This window comes from Schistocerca serialis, chromosome 5 (genome assembly GCF_023864345.2).
Source record: "Schistocerca serialis cubense isolate TAMUIC-IGC-003099 chromosome 5, iqSchSeri2.2, whole genome shotgun sequence".
Taxonomy (NCBI): Eukaryota; Metazoa; Arthropoda; class Insecta; order Orthoptera; family Acrididae; genus Schistocerca; species Schistocerca serialis.
The window spans coordinates 290,813,505-290,835,523 of record NC_064642.1 but is presented as its reverse complement, the minus strand read 5'-3'; the positions used below and the strand labels follow the sequence as shown (position 1 = coordinate 290,835,523).

Here is a 22,019-nt window from a genome sequence, read left to right as displayed (position 1 = left end):
GCACACTGAGTACAACACTCTCCCCTGTGGATAACACATAGTAGTAAAGGTTGTCTCATCATTTATTCTGGAACAGAGAAGCTACTTAGAAATAAAAAAGAAAGATTTATCTATCTGATAGACACTTTTGTCTTCTATTATAAAATCTGTTGGAGTAATGAAGGACAAACAAATTTCTGAAACTATAAAAGTTAGGTTTAAAATTGTTGGCAAAAATTTGTGATTTAGGTTTCTGTCATTTGTTTGATGGAATGTAATTAGTTTCATTGCAGCACATTAATTTTTAAAAATCACAAAATTACAACATAAACAAAATAGAGGTTATGTCAGATTTCTACAGAAACAAAAGTTATTTGAATTAACTGTCGCATATTTTAATGGGAAAATGTTGTCATATCCTGACAAAAGAATAATTGATTTTTATCAAAAAAATTTTCTTTCAGAAACATTGTTTTCAAACTGAATTTGCAAATTCTAGACCCTTCAAATATAAATTTGAAATTAATTTAAATAACAAATACTATTTTTGTAGCACTAAAATAAGATTGGTTGTTTTGGGGAAGGAGACCAGACAGTGTGGTCATCGGTCTCATCGGATTAGGGAAGGATGGGGAAGGAAGTCGGCCGTGCCCTTTCAGAGGAACCATCCCGGCATTTACCTGGAGTGATTTAGGGAAATCACGGAAAACCTAAATCAGGATGGCCGGACGCGGGATTGAACCGTCGTCCTCCCGAATGCGAGTCCAGTGTCTAACCACTGCGCCACCTCGCTCGGTCTAAAATAAGAGTCTAAACATTTATACAATTGTTGAAATTTATGTTTTAATTAGGAATGTAATTAAAAAGTGTATCTTTCAGGAAGATTCTAAATGGAACCAAATAATGCCAACTGCTTTCAGAAGTTACTCAGAAGTTCATATGTTCAGAATCTTAGGTTCAGTCACTCTTGTTCTAATGGGCTTTGTCAAATGTTATTCTCTTCTCTTTTTAGGGCGCAAAAAAACTAGAGTCATATACGCCCATGTTAAAACTTCAAAACTGTAGCATATGAAGACAAAGAGAAAAGTTAAAAATCACTACACGTCAATCCCAATTGACAGAAAATAAGGCAGCTAAAAAGAAGGATGTGGAGAAAGGTCTATAAAATATGCCATAGAGAAATGGAAGTCCACAGCTAAAAATAAATGGCCTTTACCATATTCCTACAAAAGATAAACGTAAAATGCGGTCAACAGCCCATATGCCATTCACTAAAATGACCGATAAATCAGACAGCAAAAACAAACATGAATGTAAGCGCCATTCTGACAATCAAAGGAGTCATCAAAGAAGGAGGTATGCCAGACAAATGGCACACTTATTTGCTGAGGAGAAAGTCATGTCAGCAAGACAGCAGTAGTTTGGCAGGTTCTTCCTACAGACCTTCAACTGGGCTAGTGTAAAAGGCACAAGTGGCAAAATAGATTCCACGATGGTAGATAGTATTGAGCCAACAAAAGAGGGGCAAATGTGCTGATGCAAAAATGAAACACCCATAGTCTAGTTTCAAATGGACAAAGGACCAGTGCAAATGGAGGAGGGTGGTTCGATCTGCACCCTAGGAAGTACCATTGAGGACACTTAGGACATTGAAGGGCTGCATACAGCAGGCTGCCAGGTAAGACACATGGGAGAACCAAGAAAGTTTCCTCTCGAGCATGAGCCCCGGGAATTTCATAGTTTCAATGAGTGGCAGAGCAACGGACCTAAGATGAAAAGATGGGGGAAGAAACCAGTTGTGCCACCAGAAATTCACACAAACGGTTTTGTCAGTGGAAAAACAAAAGCCATTCTCAATATTCCACGAGTAAAAACAATCGAGACACCACTGATGATGCTACCCAATGAGACAAGTCCATGGAGAACTGCAATAGATGGCAAAATCATCAATGAAAAGATAGCCGGAGATGCCTGGTGGGAGACAGGCGATTATAGGGTTAATGGTGATAGCAAAGAGAATGACACTCAGGAGAAAGCCCTGAGGCACACTGTTTTCATGAATAAAGATGTCTGACAAGGCAGAGCCCACACGTACCTTGAAAACTTGGTCTTTTAAAAATTCCTGTAGGACACTGGGCAGACAGTCATGGAAGCCACACGTCTAGAGAGTACAAAGGATACCAGTCTTCCAGCAGGTGTCATAGGCTTTCTCCAAATTGAAAAACACAGCCACAGTCTGGGATTTCTGCAGAAAACCATCCGTTACATGGTGGACAAAGTGGTGAGATGGTCAACTGCAGAAAGACGTGCTTGAAATCCACACTGAGCAGTGGTTAGTAAATTGCAAGACTTGAGCCACCATACCAGCTGGGCATGAATCGTATGTTCCATCACCTTGCAAACACAGCTGGTGAGAGAAATGGGACAGTAGCTAGAACAAAGGTGTTTGTCCCTACTGGGTTTAGGCATGTGTATGACAGTGGCTTCACACCAACGTTTGGGAAGTGTGTCCTCTGTCCAGATGCAGTTGTATTTATTAAGCAGAAAGTGCTTGCCCACAAGAGAAGGGTCTGAAACATCTGAATGTGAGCAGCATCTGGTCCTGGGGCAGAGGATCAGAATGGAGTGAGAGCATGATCTAGCTCCATCATAGTAGAGGTGGCATTGCAACACTCACAATTCTGAAAAAAAGGGTATTGCCTGAGCCTCCTCTGCTCGTTTCTCATGGAGGAAGGCAGGGTGATAGTGGGAGGAGATCTAAATCTCCGCGAAATGGCAGCCCAAGTCTTTGAGATACCAAGAGGGTCCACAATGACATGGGCTGCTACTGTCAGGCCGGAAATTAGAGAATGGATCTTGGTCCCAGAGAGCTTTCTCAGGTTGACCCAGACAATAGAAGAGTACGTAGAACTGTTAAAAGAACTAGTGAATGAAATCCAGCTAGCTTTAGTGCTATCCCAAGGAACACAAGAACACCGTGCATGCATCTGTATATAATGAATGCAGTTATCCATCATAAGATTATGGTTAAAAACACAGAGATCACGTCTCCATCTGCGAATTGCATTGCAGCATGCCTCAGTCCACCAAGGGGCTGGACAAAGCATGGTAAAGAGGAAGAGTGAGGAATGGAATGTTCTGCAGTGGTAAGGATAATGTTTATAAGATATTCCATATGGTCATCACAACTGGGGAAATGTTGTTCATCGAAGGTTGCTGAGGAGGAGTAAAGCCTCCAGTTGGCCTTAATAAGCTGCCCTTTGAGTGTGCACACAGGTAGGTAGGAGTCAGCAAACGGACAGTGCATCGTAAATGGTCAGTTGAGTATCTGTCAATGAGAATGGAACACTCGAGATGGCAAACTGGGCAGTGCAGAAGAATAGGACCAAATGGGACTAGGCGTGCAAGAAGTGTGAGAGGAACGTGGGAGAAGAGGTTAAGTTGATTAAGAAGGTAAGCCAAGAGGGCACCTCTCGAACAGGTTCTGGGAGATCACCAAAGGGGATGGTTTCCATTAAAGTCACCAAGCAGCAGAAAGGGGTGAGGTAGCTGCCCAATAAGCTGGAGGAAGTCTACCCTGGTGACATCAAAGAACGGAGGGGTGTAAACGATATAAAGGGAAAAGGTCAAGTGAAGAAGGAAAAGGCAAACTGCAACAGCTTGAAGATGGGTAGTCAGGGATATGAGTTGGCTATGAAAATCATCCCGTATGAGCAGCATGACTCCCCCATGAGATGGAATGCTGAACTTGAGGGGGGGGGTCAAAGCAGATAGGGATGAAAGCTCAAAGTGGTCATGAGGACCAGTTTTGTTTCCTGAAGGCAGAGAACAAGTGATGCTGTGATTCTAAAAGCAGCTGTAAATCCTCTTTGTTGGACCAAAGGCTATGAATATTCCATTGGAGGAGAGTTGTGATGAAAAACAAAAAACATAAGGGGTGTCCCTCGATGACTGCTGAGAGCCAGCCTGAGAAGACTTGCTGCTAGAGGGCACAGATGCCACCAAAGGATCCTGCTCCATGAACTCCACATAAGCTTTGGCTCTCTTCTGCTTCCAGCCTGTGGAGTCCAACACAGAAAACTGGTTGGTGGTATGCACTGGAAACATGGAGGCCAGTCGCATGAGGGTATCATGTGATGACACCGTCGAAGAGGACCTTTGAGTCAGCGAAGGAGAAGACCATTTGCCTTTGTTGGACTACTTCAAGCCTTTCTGATTAGCAAAGGAAGTCTCAGGTGTTGACTGGCAGGATGGACATAGGAAGTCTTCATGGGTGTATTCCTTCTGTCCTTTCTGACCTGCCGGTTGTGTAGGTGGTGATTTCGCCACATAAGGTGAGAGTTTGGTGGCTTGTTGCACAGCTGGATGAGGAGACAGTGATGCTACCCTGATACTGGGCGATTTCACAACGTCAGAGCTGAATTTGAGGTTGTATATCTGTGTGGCCATGTCGTTTATGGAGTGAGATGTAGCAAGAACAGTACTGTAAGTGCCAGACAGCAGAACACGGAATTTGTGACTAGCCAATAACTTGCGAGCAACCAGGTAAGGTACATTTTTCTTTGCCCAGATCTACTGGACTGCGTGCTCATTGAGATACATGGGACAATCTCGAGAGGAGGTGGCATGGTCCCCATTGCAGTTGATGCAATTGGGAGGAGGAGGCGGACAATCACCCTCATGCACATCCCTGCCACAGGTTGTACATTTGGCTGGTTGTCAATAAGACATCTGAGTGTGGTTGACACTGGTAGCAGCACATTGGGTTCAGATTGTATGGTCGGACTGTGATAACTTTGTAACCTGCTATGATCTTGTATGGAAGCGCCAAGTGTGAGAAAAAGAGTGCGTGTGGGCACTAAAGAGGCATCTACCCTTTTTCTCACCCATGGACGGCAATGACACCCTGATCAGAGAGACACATTGGATTTCGACCTCAGTCAGGTCATCAAGTAGCCTAGTGTAAATAACACCAAGGGAAAAATTTAGAGTTCTATGGGCCTCAACATGAACAGGATAGCCTAGGCAAAGTGAAGCAGCAAGCAGTTGTGCTTGAGAATCAGAAGTGGTCTCCAAAAGCAAAGTGGCATTGCATAAACGAGAGCAGTATTTCACAGGGTCAGCAATTGCATCACAACTTTTCTGAGTTAGAAACAGTTTACTGTTCCAAAGGACTGACCGTCTTGGGTATGTGAAACCACAAGGAACTGTGGTGCAGCTGGGAGGGCCTTTGAATCAGGAGCTTCATTCCATTTACATTTGGTAATTGTGGGCTACAAAGATGATGATTCGCTCATTGCGAGAAAATCCTCCATGATTGTGAGTGTCTCCAATGGCACACTCGTTCCAAGTGGGCGGGGGGGGGGGGGGGGGGGGGGGAGGGGGGGGGGCACCAGTCTTAGGTAATTGCTCACTCTTCAGATCACACCTCCTGAACCCCTGACAGAGGGACCAATCAGCAGTTTGGGAAGATATAAGCTGAGGCATTCACCCCTCCCCTGGCCTGGCATTTACCAGGGGGAGAGTGCGAACCCTACCTGTCAATGCGTGACTGGGTTAAAAAATGGTTCAAATGGCTCTGAGCACTATGGGACTTAACTGCTGAGGTCATTAGTCCCCTAGAACTTAGAACTAGTTAAACCTAACTAACCTAAGGACATCACAAACATCCATGCCCGAGGCAGGATTCGAACCTGCGACCGTAGCGGTCTTGCGGTTCCAGACTGCAGCGCCTTTAACCGGACGGCCACTTCGGCCGGCGCGTGACTGGGAATTACATGTTACCCAGTCACCTGTTATGTGTCAGATGCATGGCCCAGCCTGCAGGAGCACACAGGGAGGAAGAAGAAAAGAGAGAAGCCTCAAATGCTGAAGTGGAGGAACGACAGGATAAGGTGAACAAATGAAGAAAAAAGGAATGAAAAACAGTGGTGAGACTATTCTTATGACAGCTAAAGACAGAGCAGAACATTCCCAGGAAACTCCAGACATGTTCCCATGGGAGGGGAAAAAGAACAGCAGTAGGATAGACATGCCGTGCGGAGGGAAAAGATGCTGCAAAGCTGGACCCCATGCTAGCCAAGAACGAACCTGCCAAAGAGTGGCTAGCTCCCTGGGGGTGAAATGTTATTCTGACATTTTCATTTTTTTATTTTTGATACAAGATATGGATGAAAATAAATGTTAAGAATTAAAATTTTGAGAAGTGTTCCATCTACAACAACAGACCCACTGCTATAGACAATGAGATGGAAATGAACTGAAAACGATCTACAGGAAACCAGATAAGACAAATAAAAATCTTCGAGTATTTATAATTATTTCTGCCCATTAATGAATATATCTGTTTACTTAAGATGTACCACAAAAGCACTTACAATAATTAACATTCAGTTTTATTGTTATCACTGTTTTGGAAGAGATACATTACAATATTCTTTGTATATCCATAATTGAAACGGATGACTTGGGACGTCAGCTAGTATAATATATGTTAAAAAAATGACGAAATTCCTCCAGCTGTATTAAGGTGATGGCTTTATTGGCAACTAGTTCCGCTGTTGTTACAACATCTTCTTCAGGCCCATACTTGTTGACAGTAACCGTTTGTATCTAACACTAGTAGTCAGTGGTGATATAGGTGTGCTCCACATGGAAGGCAGGCAGTAACTGATATGAACTTCATCTCAGTTACTACCTGCCTTCTGCATGGAAGATGCCTATCTCACCACTGACTACTAGTGTTAGACACGTATGGTTACTGTCAACAAGTATGGGCCTGAAGATGATGATGTAACAACATTGAAACTAGTTGCCAATAAAACCAACACCTTAATACAGCTGGAGGAATTTCGTCAGTTTTTAACATACATTACAATATCAGTTGCTTGTCTGGGATGAAATATTATATGTGTAGCTTATATGGGAAGTAATTAGGTTTGTCTGGTTATCATCTGAGCTGTGTCTGCTAAGACTGAGTTTGGATCCTTGATTAACATGCTTGTATCATCAGCAAGAATTAATGTTTTTGAACTGCCCCTAAAAGTCATTGGAACATCTTTTATACAGGTTAGAAACAAAAATGGATCCAGTACCAATCCCTGTGGCTCTTGGCATGTTATACTATATTATCATATTCTGAGGTTGTTACCATGCCTGAGACAAAGTCTCTTAATGAGTCCCCCTTCTTTCTGTTTAGATTCTGTCCATGCAAGAGGACTGCCATTAAAGCCATAACACTTAAGTTTGCTAAGTAGAATTTTGTGATCTACACAATTAAATGCTCCAGCAAGGTCATAGAAAGGTCTGCAGAAATTTTTGAAAGAGCAAGCAAGATTGTTATGTAGACTTTTTTTATATGGCTGAGTTTGAGAAAATATTCTGCCCCAAGAATTAAATTTGGTAGGAAGTGTACAAATATTATTATACTTCAAACTAATGATTCTATTCAATCAATATTTTTTGATGGGAGACAGTCTGATACCTATAAGATAATAACTTTTCAGTAATATGTCAAAGCACATTTTTATTTTTATTTCGTATATTGGTATTTATTTAGCTTCATTTATGCAGGGTGGGTCCAAAAGGACTTTACAACTTTGGAGTTATATAGAAATTTATTGAGATGACTTACAGTATTGGTAGATGTATTATTTTCTTGGCCGTGTGGCTATGTCATGCAGTCTGAGGCATCTTGTCATGGCTCGTGCGGCTCCCCTGTCAGAGGTTCAAGTCCTCCCTCGGGCATGGGGGTGTGTGTTGTCCTTAGCGTAAGTTAGTGTGAGTTAGATTAAGTAGTGTGTAAGCCTAGGGACTGATGACCTCAGCAGTTTGGTCCCATAGTCCTTACCACAAATTTCCAAATTATTTTGTTGCAAACAACCTCAAGTTTCACATAAAAATGTCAAATGTCATTATGGTTTGAAGTGACTACAATTTTTGATGTGACAAACATCCCACAGGTAATCAGTTTTGTCCTGCACTCGTTACAGCAAATCTGTCATAACTTGTGCAGTGGCAATATAGATTTGATTCTTTAGGTTGGCAAAACTGTTTGGTAGGGGAAGAAAATACACAATCTTTATTGAAAACTCAGAGAAAGAAATCCAGTAGTGCCAAGTCCGGGGACTAAGTTGGCCACGCGAGGTAACCGTGAACACACGGGCTTCCTGGTGATTTATCATGTCGTGGTGAACCACCCAACACAATACTGGTGCTGATAGCAAATTGTAGGCCTGCTTGGAAGTTCTTTAGTATATCTGGTGTGAAATTTATGCTGAGCAGTTGTTGCAGAGGCCTATTCATGAAACCAAAACACACAGTAAGCACACTCCACACCAGTGAAAGCAACCATTTTAACTGTCTCTACACTGGCGGTACTGGTGCTGAAATGTGATACTGATGGACTACGTAAATCAGGCTTGAGGTTGTTAGCTGTAAAATGACACCTCTACCAATTCTGAAAGTTATCTCAATAAATTTCTATATCACTCCAAAATTTTAAAGTGCTTTTCACTCACATTGTTTAGGATGTAACTAAATTCTCTTTACAAACATTGAGGATAAAGATGGTTAATCTGAGCAGAGGTACTCATGTTGGGAAACATGCCATATTTCCACTACACACAAAATACAACACCCCACATTCAGATCTCCCACTTTTTTTTTGCCACTGACTAGGGTATTATGTACATCATTCACTGATCATCTGATGTTCCATGCCCACTATAGGATTGTTTACATGCCATTCAGTTGAGTTTGTGGTCTCCACAGAGAGTTTTGTACCTGCTATTGTGTTTGTGGTCTTCTTTCATTCTGTACTGCTGTACATAAGTAATCATTCACTACAGTACAGATTGCAAGCTGCATATACATTTCATTTTCACTGTTTTATGTTGCTATGATGAACTACATGTTTGCGGAATATGCCTACATGATGTCATTGTACAGGGAAGCCTGGTGTAATGGGAGGGCTGCTTGTCAGCTGTATGCAGAGCATTTATCCCCATAATCAGACACCTTCACATACTGCCTATGCTTTGGTGTACCGGCAGGCCTCAGAGATGGGTACATTCATCACCAGAGTACATTCATCACCAGCAGAGATGACTGATGTGTTCCATGGTGGTGCTGCACATCCAAGTCTGAAGAGGCTCTACTTCATGCAATGGAAGAGGATGTAACAATGAGTAACAAAAATGTACCAGGCAGACTGAATGTGGATCACCTAACTGTTCTGCATGAGCTGCAGCTACACCTGTACCATCCCCAGAAGGTACAGACAATGCAGTCACAGGACTGTCCACATCTACAGATGGTTCTTGCACCACCATGTGATGAGCCTGACTTCTTACATAGAATCCCTTTCACAGATGAAGCCAAGTTCACCAGGGGAGGTGTTCTCAAAACCTACTTCCTCAGTTTCCACAAGTCATGCTGCACACACACCCCTTGGGTTTCAGAATGATACAGTCTGAAAATTTGGGTAGGGTTCTTGGATGGACATGTGACTGGGCCATACCTCCTTCTACCACATCTCACAGGTGATGGGATACCAGTTCGATTTTACACAGAGTACACAAAGGAACTTGCCCCCCTTCTTGCAGCGGTGTACCGTAGGTCTCTAGAAGAGCGTAGCGTTCCAAAGGATTGGAAAAGGGCACAGGTCATCCCCGTTTTCTAGAAGGGACGTCGAACAGATGTGCAGAACTATAGACCTATATCTCTAACGTCTATCAGTTGTAGAATTTTGGAACATGTATTATGTTCGAGTATAATGACTTTTCTGGAGACTAGAAAGCTACTCTGTAAGAATCAGCATGGGTTTCGAAAAAGACGATCGTGTGAAACCCAGCTCGCACTATTCGTCCATGAGACTCAGAGGGCCATAGACACGGGTTCCCAGGTAGATGCCGTGTTCCTTGACTTCCGCAAGGCGTTCGATACAGTTCCCCACAGTCGTTTAATGAACAAAGTAAGAGCATATCAGACGAATTGTGTGATTGGATTGAAGAGTTTCTAGATAACAGAACGCAGCATGTCATTCTCAATGGAGAGAAATCTTCAGAAGTAAGAGTGATTTCAGGTATGCCACAGGGGAGTGTTGTAGAACTGTTGCTATTCACATTATACGTAAATGACCTTGTGGATGACATTGGAAGTTCACTGAGGCTTTTTGCAGATGATGCTGTGGTGTATCGAGAGGTTGTAACAATGGACAATTGTAGTGAAATGTAGGAGGATCTGCAGAGAATTGACGCATGGTGCAGGGAATGGCAATTGAATCTCAATGTAGACAAGTGTAATCTGCTGCGAATACATAGAAAGAAAGATCCCTTATCATTTAACTACAATATAGCAGGTCAGCAACTGGAAGCAGTTAATTCCATAAATTATCTGGGAGTACGCTTTAGGAGTGATTTAAAATGGAATGATCATATAAAGTTGATCGTCGGTAAAGCAGATGCCAGACTGAGGTTCATTGGAAGAATCCTAAGGAAATGCAATCCGAAAACAAAGGAAGTAGGTTACAGTACGCTTGTTCGCCCACTGCTTGAATACTGCTCGACAGTGTGGGATCCGTACCAGATATGGTTGATAGAAGAGATAGAGAAGATCCAACGGAGAGCAGCGCACTTCGTTACAGGATCATTTAGTAATCGAGAAAGTGTTACGGAGATGATAGATAAACTCCAGTGGAAGACTCTGCAGGAGAGACGCTCAGTAGCTCGGTACGGGCTTTTGTTGAAGTTTCGAGAACATACCTTCACCGAGGAGTCAAGCAGTATATTGCTCTCTCCTATGTATATCTCGCGAAGAGACCATGAGGATAAAATCAGAGAGATTAGAGCCCACAAAGAGGCATACCGACTATCCTTCTTTCCACGAACAATACGAGACTGGAATAGAAGGGAGAACCGATAGAAGTACTCAAGGTACCCTCCGCCACACACCGTCAGGTGGCTTGCGGAGTATGGATGTCGATGTAGATACTTGTGATTCCTTGATGGCATACTGCATGGGCTTTTGGAAGATCTGCCACTGAAAATGCATCAAAACATATGGTTCCAGCACGATGATGCTCCAGCTCATTTTTCACATGCTGTCTGAGATCATCTGGACCAACAATTTGGGTAAAAGCAGATAGATCATGGTGATCTGATTGTATGGCCGGCACAGTCTCCTGATTCGAAACCACTAGAATGCTACCTGTGGGGTCACAAGAAATTCTTGATTTACAAAAACAGTGCGGCATCCGAGGAAGACAAACTGGTGCAGGCTATGGCTGCAGCAGATACTGGAGGAGCAGGGATTGGCAATTGTGTATACTGGAACATAGTAGAGAAGTAGTGTATCCATGACAAGATCAGTAGTTGTCACATCGAGCCCTACTTGTAAGTGGATCCAGATGACAAGCAGCAGGAATCAGAGAGCAATGTGTGTTGTGGTATTCTGCATTTATCAGGAAAATGATATGTTACCGGATATGAGTTCCTATGCTGAACTTAACTGTCTTGGTCTCCACTAAAAGTTTTGAAAGTCAGTGCAGGGAATTTAATCACAACATGTATATTTACTTCCTACATTTTTTATTATATTACTTTTTTATTACATGGCCTGGAATTACATACTCATATGATTAAGCCCAATGTATGCAATGAGTCAGGCAATAGAGCCAGAGAATATTTATAAAATAGCCTATATTTTATTTGCATGGAAAAAATACTAAGTTAACACTGAAAATGAAAAATCTGAAACAGAAAGACATGTGAGTACAATCTTACAGGACATTGAAAAAAATTCTGTTGGATATAAAAAAATAATCCAGAATGATTAAGAACCCTCGAAGTGGAGAAATGGGAAATACATTTTAAAAAACATTTAGTCAACTTCGATGGCATGTACAGTGATTTGTTTGATTAAAAAACTTCAAGTGTGATCATGTTCATGGATTTATCATTTTATTTTCATGCCTTCTATTTTTTATGTTGACCTTCATACAGCGCAACAAAATGTGTTTCGAAAGCTAAATTTTCTGCATTACTTGAGCAAAGTGTAAGACAATGCCAGCATTCAACAAGATGAACTTATGAGGCCTCTTGAAGCAACCATCAAGTTGTCCATTAAACTAACTCTTAACAACCTATAACTGGAAAAATGGTCTGTGTCTCCACAGTTTGACACATTATTATGCAGTGGTGCCAAGTGGACTGCAAAAATTATAATTCGATGATGGCATACTGCATTGTGTTGCACTCTACATAGTTTGAGAAGCTCTCAGCTCCTGAAGACACGGAAATTCTCTCTCTGATATTTTCTCAGTTCAGCTGATGAATTTGCATCCATAGAAGTGGTCTGTACATGAACACAGAATGAGAGTGAGTTTTCTTCAGCATCTACTATAATCACTCTGCTACACAAAACTGCATGTAGTCCCAGGAAATTGTAACAGGTTCTCTTTGACTACAGACAAAAAGTGCGGAACTGATATTGTGATTAAGCTCTGCTACACAAAACTGAATGTAGTCCCAGGAATTTGTAACAGGTTCTCTTTGGCTACAGACAAAAATTGCGGCAAACTAATATTGTGATTAAGCTGTGCAGTAGCCTAAGGGTGTCCTCAGTGGAAATGAAACCCAGTGTTGGGCAGATATGTTGCTGCCACATTTATGTTGTGCTGGTAATTGGCACTGGTCTTCTCATGCTAGGATGTTGAGCTGGTCCTTTTCTGAATTACGATAATAGCTAAAAAAAAAAGTTATGATACAATGGATAAAGCAATGGTATTTCCGGCTGCACTCATCAATCATAAACCTGATGTTCAATAGAATCATAACCGTTTCTAGAAACGCATGAAAACTCTATAATGAACCAAAAAAGCTGTGCATCAGATTCCAGGCTGCGGAAATTGATATGGATGCACGTGGTTGGCTAACACAGGGCCAGGACATCTAAGAGAAAAATGAGATGATGTGGCTCATGGTTCTTGTATTGAATATCTTAACAACGTAGTCAAATTCGCAAGTGCTGGAGCGCCCTACCGATTTTTTGTCACCTTCTACAATTATATCTAACACACGTTACAAAAACTGCACAAATGCACACAAGTAGAGGATCAAATAACGCTCTTCATCAATAAACTGTAAAATTGAAAACAGCTTTAGCCGTCTCTAGTTTGACTGTAAATAGACGGGCACTGCAATATCGTATCCGTTAATTAGAGTTAACCAGCATTTCAAGGCACAGCCTAAAGGTTAACTACTAGTACGTGTTTTGAAAAACATCACTTCATATCAACGGTTCTAAGAAAGTTGTCCGCCATTATTTAAAAAACGTGGAAAATAATCGAAATGCTCTTTCCAAATTCTGTAACAAATTAGTGACAAATACGTTTTGCGGTTGTTCCGCCTCAGAGACCACAGCTTTCGAGCCGTCCTTGCAAGTGTGTGTGAGGTTTGGGTACAGTCTAACATAACAGTCACGACACTTCGCCTCGATTTTGTTGCCTACCGCACCAGCAGCGCCCCAAGCGACCAGTGACTTAAACTGTGAGTTCGGCGCGATCGTGAAAGCGAATAGTGGTTGTTTATTTTGATTTCTACAATGGTTTTTACAAGCTGGAGCGTTTGTAGCGCAATAAATTGCAACAACAACAGGAAGAAGACACCACGGCTGTCTTTCTACGTTTCCTAAGGATCCAGAGAAGTATATACCATCATGTTACTAAACTGTATCGTCAGGATTCACTTGCAAACTACATGCATATTAATGGTTGGTTGGTTGGTTGGTTTGGGGAAGGAGACCAGACAGCGTGGTCATCGGTCTCATCGGATTAGGAAGGAAGTCGGCTGTGCCCTTTCAGAGGAACCATCCCGGCATTTGCCTGGAGTGATTTAGGGAAATCATGGAAAACCTAAATCAGGATGGCCGGACGCGGGATTGAACTGTCGTCCTCCCGAATGCGAGTCCAGTGTCTAACCACTGCGCCCCCCCGCTCGGTGCATATTAATGAATAATGTTTCTTTTAGGAGCAGAAAATGATTATTTAGTAGCAGACGATAAGACCTTATGAAAAAAGACCCAGTTTACATGTATAATAATACTAGTTCATGAACGCAGACAATAATAAACTCGTGTAAAATGCAGTAGCCACACTGGTTTGACATCCCAAATAAGCCACCTCAACTGACGATGAAGAGGAAACTGCCACAAAGATTCGACAATCCATCTAAAGCTGTAACACAGTCCTATGACACAGAAGCCGCCAGTTCAACTCTCCATGTATCAGTGCCAAATTCGTGTGAATAGTCAACACAGACATGCTTTCACGATGAAGTGGCTAGATTAAGTGGAGTTATTCGTGTCTTACAAAAGCGTTTGGTGTGTATTTCATTCACTTCTGTTGTTAGTCACTTAATTTTCCTTGCTTCCTTCGTATGACGGCATTATTTTGTTACCACCTTGTTCACTGACAGATTGTTTGAAAATTATTCAAAAATTTGGTTTTGTGTGAAATTTAATGTAATCGGCTCATTATAATATTTTCAACATATTTCTCCCACTATTTGGCAGTTGCTTGTCCCACTTAGAATAATATAAAGATGAAGGCCGTACTCGTGGCAACAGGCGACAACAATGACAAACAGAGTAGGCCTACAGAACGATAAATGAGCTGTCGATCGCTTTTGCATGTAGAGGTCTGTGCTTCTTACGCGTGAATCTGTGTGTTTATACTCTTTTGATATCAACGTGGTAAACTGCAGTTCTATCCAATGTCACAAGTGTTTCTTCACGAATATGTTGTAGCCTGCCACTCGATTCACGGTTTTTGTCCATACTTGCGCTTATTTTAGAATCATTTTTAGAAACATATATGCCTTCTGATACTACACAAACCCTTAGAGGAAAGAAAATAACTCAAATATTTCGTAAATTACGTAGGAAATGGATGCAAAACAAACATTACGCTTACGACACGTCTGACGTTCATCTTACTCGCCGCTTGGAGCGCTAGTGTCGCTCCATCTGTCAAACGGTAACAACTTTTGTAGCATTGAGTGTCGCGACTGAGACTGTGGTTTAGGTGATACCTAGTGATGGGGAGCTCGTGAAGGAGTCGTTCAAATGAACGCTTCACTCCAGTGAAGTGTGAACTAACCACTCAATTTCAATGAACTGGTACTTCAAACTCTTCAGAGATTGCACACTCCACACTTTTTTCTAGTTCACTCACTCACTCACTTCCCCTCTCCCTCTCCCACTACATCGGCGCTACGTTACTCATCCTCCCTTCACTTCAGTCCTCCCTCTAGCAGGCCGGTGTGGCCGTGCGGTTAAAGGCGCTTCAGTCTGGAACCGCGTGACCACTCCGGTCACAGGTTCGAATCCTGCCTCGGGCATGGATGTGTGTGATGTTCTTAGGTTAGTTAGGTTTAAGTAGTTCTAAGTTCTAGGGGACTGATGACCACAGATGTTAAGTCCCATAGTGCTCAGAGCCATTTGAACCATTTTCCTCCCTCTACTGCCTGTCGACGAGTCACGCGGCGTTTGTGGGGAACGATAGGTTTAGGAGCGGTTGGCGAGGTGAGGGATGAGGGGAAGGCAACGTCAGCTGCTTCCTGCAGTGCTGACATCATTACCCGTGACCATTTGTGCAGCTATACTTCACGTCTACGGGTAGCCTACCATTGGCAGCGCATGCAGTCAAATGAATATTAAAGATACATACGAAGAGGCTGGCTGTGTGAGCACACACAGCCAACAAGAAAATAAAAAGTTTGTTAATAACACGGAAAGAGGGATTTTACCTAAATCGTACCAATGACTACAGGTGACAGTTTATGTTTTGAATCTGGAGGGTTATTATCCTCAACAAAAATAAAATCTGTGTTGTCACCACCAGACACCACACATGCTAGGTGGTAGCCTTTAAATCGGCCGCGGTCCGTTAGTATACGTCGGACCCGCGTCTCGCCACTGTCGGTGATTGCAGACCGAGCGCCGCCACACGGCAGGTCTAGAGAGACTTCCTAGCACTCGCCCCAGTTGTACAGCCGACTTTGCTAGCGATGGTTCAATGACAAATTACACTCTCATTTGCCGAGACGATAGTTAGCATAGCCTTCAGCTACGTCATTTGCTATGACCTAGCAAAGCGCCATTATCCTTTGCTATTTATCTTGTGACGCATGTGCCATCAGACCGATGTTCACCAATTATGGATTAAAGTTAAGTATTCCAGAAGCTACGTACTTTTTTTACTAGACTCAACTCCTTTAACTGTTCCAGACCTCACGCCAGCCTGCGTGAGCTTAAACGCGTGCCTTTCGGCTATCTCATAGTGGCTTGGCTGTCTTGCCAAGTCACAACAAAATCTACAGGAAAACTTCTGAATAATTGTTTAACGTAGGTGTATAGACTTTGTGACAGTGGTAAACATACTCATTCTATTTTGGATTAAATTTTAAAAGGAACATAAAATTGGACTGCATTTCGTTGGTAGCCCGAGTTTTCAGTCCATGAATACAACAAATAATGTTTCACTTGGCAGATAAAGACTTTTTTGGGCGCTTCATGAAAAAATGTCGAGCAAGATTAAATGTATTACCTTCTTTATATATGACAGGCTTCTCTGTTTATCTTTCCTTTGTCCCCTTCGACCATGCTCCATTTAAATCAACTCAGACGCTGTAAGAGCGTAAAACGTTGCGTTCACGTTACTGCATAGTTCGGCCATCTGTTGGTAAAATTATGAAGTATTACGAAGCTTTATTGTACGAGCGATCGTAGCCGCGGCTGAGCGGCGAACTGGGCAAATTCGCCAGGGTTCCATACTTCATGAATGAACTACTTCATTTGAACGCTTCACGGACAAGAGTGAAACGAATGAAGTAGTTCACGGGATTGAACGAGTTCGATCCATCTCTAGTGGTACCTGATGGCATGGCAGACTCGCAGCTGCAGTCGCAGCTGCGTGCAGTTGGCAGCGCTGGGAGAGTCGAGGCTGCGAGTGTGCGCATGCGTGCAGCCTGCGCGGCGACAGGGCGCCTCGTGGGCGGCGCTGGCGTGCAGCCGCGTCAGCTCGCCTGCCAGAGACACTGAGGTCGTGAACCAGCGGTGCATCAGCAGCAGCACCTTCGCCACTGTCTCGCCCTCCTGCCGCAATGAGCCATCTGTCTCTGCACAACAGCAAACAATCACATCAGTCGCAAACAAATAATATCTAGACGCTCACAACACTTACATTAATCATTCACTTGAAAGAGACTGATGAGTTGCAATATTATAACTACATCCAATATCTGCATTGATGATGCATATAGTAAACATACTAACAGAATGTCTGTAAATGTTTCACAGACTATGCTCTTACAAAAGAAAGGGTCCAAGCAACGTATACATTTAGGGCGACCAACATTTGACCAAAATTTTAAGGGAGGTTTAACTTCCGCTGCACATCTACGTCACATTTTCTTGGAATGTGTGACAATGGAGATCTAAATACAAATAAACTAGCATAGTATGCCTGCTTTTGCTCTATTACATCATACAATATCATATTTTGGAGTAACACCACAAACTGATAGAAAATGTTTAGAGTGCAAGAGTGTATAATAACACCCATTTGTGGTGTAAATTCAGAAAAGAGTATTAAACTCAAGTATTATAAATACGTTTGTTATAGTATGTTTTCTGACATGCTCCAGACCTACAAGGATCCATTCATTTTTGGGTCTACAGAAAGAAAAATGAACCCAATCCAATCCAAACACAACAGTTTATTTGTTCATTGCGTGTAATACACAAATATAATTGCAATGACATTTGACAAATTTGCACCTAAGTATTTTGTGTACCCTACAAGCACTTATTTATAGGAACTCTGAAATTCTTTATCTTCCTAAGTGATAATCAAAATTGATTTCAGTCAATTAATAGGTTCAATCTGCTGCTGTTTCTCTGAGCATTCCACTTACAGTTGTTAAGAGAAAATACTCTTTCGAAGTGTTGTGTTGTCTGAGTCAGTTTAGAAATAAATAACGTAACGAGGGTGTTTAAACATGAACGTCTCTGTAATCCTATTTCACGGGTCCTTGTTGCTTACCGAGCGAGGTGGCGCTGTGGTTAGCACACTGCACTCGCATTCGGGAGGACGACGGTTCAATCCCGTCTCCAGCCATCCTGATTTAGGTTTTCCGTGATTTCCCTAAATCGGTTCAGGCAAATGCCGGGATGGTTCCTTTGAAAGGGCACGGCCGATTTCCTTCCCCATTCTTCCCTAACCCGAGCTTGTGCTCCGTCTCTAATGACCTCGTTGTCGACGGGACGTTAAAAAACACTAACCTAACCTAACCTAACCTTGTTACTTCTGCTTGTTGTTTGTACCACAGCTGATTGGTACGAGGTGACTAGGTCGTTGTTTGCCAGCACTGATCGAGAAACAAGTTAACATTGCCGCTCTCATGACGCCTCTAGACACGTAGCCTCTGTCATTCTTTCTCCGATCCTCGCCTTCCCTTGAGCCAAACTATCTTCTTCGCTTGGAAGCGCGAATAGGAAACAGAATATATGTCGACAATAGTATCGATTGATATATGAAAACTTTTTGAGAACAATCGGTCGTGGAACTTGGACTATCGATGGTACTTCGCGGGATTAATATTTGTAGCAGTAACAACTGACGAAGTATACGTGCGAAACAGGTGGTCAGTAAGGGAGCCAGGGGGATTAAAACAATACTGCTATAATACGGGAGATCCTGGGAAATATGGGCGAGTTGGTGACCCTGGATACGTTGAAAGAATCAATCTACGCCTCCTGCGGGTCACTCAGATCAAGATATCACACGTCATTATTGACAATCCGCGCTTTGTGCACACTACGGATATGCAGCAGGGCCGGCTGAAGGTCATGCAGGGCTCGCAGCACTGATAAGCTATGGAGGCTCTATTCAACAATATGTACCAGTACACAAGTTTTTTTTTCCATATGATATTTGAAGGTGATGTCTAATTCAATCAGTAAAAGACGCTGTGGATCTTGATTTATGAACCATTGTATGACAGAGATAATGGTAATTTCTCAACACACAAAAACTTCCCATCTCATTTGACTCTTATTACTTCCACTTGCATACCAAGCAAAGGTACAGTGTGTTAACTGTAAGGCGGCCAATAGCCGGAAGGGATTGCAGGGAGTGGAGCAAGTGAGCAAGTCTAATTATTTAACTAAAGCCCACATGATGACTCCTAAAAAGAAGCAACCGTTACCCAGTTCGAGAGCGGCCACTTCGTTAAAAGCCTTCCCCCCCACGCTTGTACAAAGTCTGAACCCACGTAGTTTATCAAAAACTGCCCCTCTACTGGAGCCAATTGATACTAACTGAATACGTTTTTCAACGGCCACTCCTGCGCCTAGTGGTGGGGATACAGGCCCTGGCCCCTTTAAGTCACGAGAAAAGTTGGTAACATGCAGGTTTAGGCAGTCTCATATTTTTTCACAAATCGAACGGATAAAACTCCGGCCACGCCTAGCCTCATCCACACTTGCTTTTTTAGCCTCGTCAAGATCAGATCGTGGTAGATACGAATTGTTCTGCATAAGACGAAGGAGATGGACCATTAGGCCAGTAATCTCAGCATGACAAAGGAGAGGGACCGATAGGGTATTAGTCTCAGCATAATGTGTCCATGTTTGTCTGTTTCATACAGATGTGGTTAGCAAATTCTGGCAAGATAAGTAAATCAGCCGTTCCTGGGTGCGTTCAGCCATGTGGTACAGGATGTTAAATTTCACCAACCGCGCCGTGAGGTTACTCAAACTTCACCACAGACGACGCTGTCGTAACACCCCATCACGTTCCTTTCTCTTGATAACTCACAGCAACGCTGAGTAAGAATGTGTTTTGGATGTTCGGTTCTTCACAATTTGCATCTTGTTCTTTCTAATGTTTCCTCTATCCTTCGGGTCCGACTATTAATATTACAGCGCGTTAAAGTGCCTGCTTCAAATTAGTAGCAGGCTTGGGTCAGAAACCATGATTATTGTGCTAGTTACCTCACCCATGAAGGGGTCAATCCATATTTCCAATGGTTAATTAAGTTCTCTGTGGAAAATCTGCAAGAATCATTTTGAAGAAATACTTGCGACAGTGCTGTTATTTGTCAGTGATTTACTTTCTATGTAATGATCATCGTTTTTTAACAGTGCAACTGTGTTGCTTTTGCAAATGTCTGTCTTCTTGCTGTGTTTGTTGAACCAGCTATTCTGATAGCCCCTTGTTTTCTGCTGAGTAATTAATCCAACCATCAGGGCCGGTTTAAGGCCCAAGCAACACAAGCCACCGCCGTCCGATGCCAAGCTAAGAGGGGCGTCAGAGGCACTGCAACTAAAAGATTTCTATGCATGACTTATCATAATTAATAGTGGCCTCTCGGGGTGCCATGCTTAGAGGGGCGCCAGGAGAGTTCACGTGTAGTATTCATATGCAGTGCGTATCACAGTGAGTAACGATAACTGACGTTGATGAAAGGTACGAGGGAAAAGGGGGGACGACAAGTCGCTTGTGTGAAAAAATGTTCTCGGATCAGTTGTGCCAGCCATGATCATGTACTGGAACGAAACCCCATACCTGCAAATAGGAGGCGTTACTGACTGCCAACTGCCAGCAGTTTTATGAGATAGCCATAGCTGTCATCTTTCCCAGCACGTAGGAAATCATAACGTCAGTTATTCAAACCAAGTCGCAGTTCAACAAGTGTACTGTTTCATCTGATGGCTGTTGCATTACTCTGTGTTGTGTATTGTGAATTTTTGTTATTGCATTTTATAGGCTTATTCACAGTTATCAGAGTTTTTACGAAACAAGAGTGATTGTGATCAACCGAATGAATCATAATTATCGTAATTACGTCATTGCTCTGTAACGAGCCGGCAGAGGCCAAGGGCCCCTTATAGCAAAATACTCAGAAAGTGTCTCTGAACAACTTCTATAGTCTAAGTTTCTGGGTGGAGTTCTGATTCACCCCATATAAACAAATCAAAAGAGTTACGTTACAGACTGCAATGTCATCGACAAGTTATTGGTAACCGACAGCTGAGAAAGCACAGAAGAGAATCTGTGAGCAAAATTATGCTGTGATTTGGTTGTTGTCGTGGTAGCTTTCCAGTTAACAAGTAGCTGTCAGTTGCTTTGTTAGTCTGATCTAGGTAGGCTATGGGTAATGAGGCAACATATAGAGGCCAGCGTTGTCGTTAAAAATAATTGTTACAAACAGTTACGGTAGAAACTAATTAGTATAGCAATAAACTGCATTTGTTGGTTTGGTTTTCGAATCTTTCTTGCACAAAGCACTGCACATTAGTGACGGGGAGAACCGAGAATTTAAAGGAACCGAGATCTCTGTCCTCGAGAAAGAAAGAAATCGCACCGTCACCAGCGACCGATCACTGACCTTGGTACTCATCAACTTCAGTTTGGCCCTTTTAAATAACCTTGGTTTGGCGGCAGCTTCGATCCAGTACGGTTTCTTACTGCTTAGCCGTGCGACTTTAAAATCTGTGACAAAACTGACGATCCTGCCAAGCGTGAGGTGCGCAGTGTTATCTGCTTTTTAAACACCCAAAAACTCCGTCCAACCCCTTAGTTTGTAGACATAAGTGACGTTTATGGTAATGTGATGCAATAAGCGGCAGTTCGGAATTGGTGTATCATGTATAATGGCTGACGGGAGAACATTCACGACGAAGATCGCTCGGGCTGGCCCTCAGAAGCGACTGACGGACTCAAAGCAAGGACTGAAACAAAAATCCAAGAAGACGGTGATTTCACAATTAGTGGACTGCACTTATTCTTTCCAGACATTTCAAGAACTGTGTCATAAGAGACTTAATGCAGATCAGGGCTATAAAAAGCTAGGTGGGTTAGTCAAATTTCGACGCACGAACACAAAAACAAACAAGTGGCAGCTGCATTGACATGCCCCAGTCCTTTCTGAATCACATTATCACTGGTGATGAGACTTTGATATCACATTTCACAC

The 22,019-nt window shown here is 42.6% G+C and overlaps 1 protein-coding gene across 5 annotated transcripts in view; it reads right to left on the bottom strand.

The window, feature by feature from the left end:
• Positions 1 to 22,019, bottom strand: part of LOC126481128 (ras guanyl-releasing protein 3-like) — a 448,249-nt gene that overhangs the window by 111,474 nt on the left and 314,756 nt on the right. For all 5 annotated transcript variants that reach the window (XM_050104668.1, XM_050104672.1, XM_050104669.1 and 2 more), the window contains one exon: positions 16,913 to 17,156. In XM_050104668.1, coding sequence (XP_049960625.1) covers positions 16,913 to 17,156 — 244 coding nt within the window. The remainder of the gene's footprint in view (positions 1 to 16,912; positions 17,157 to 22,019) is intronic.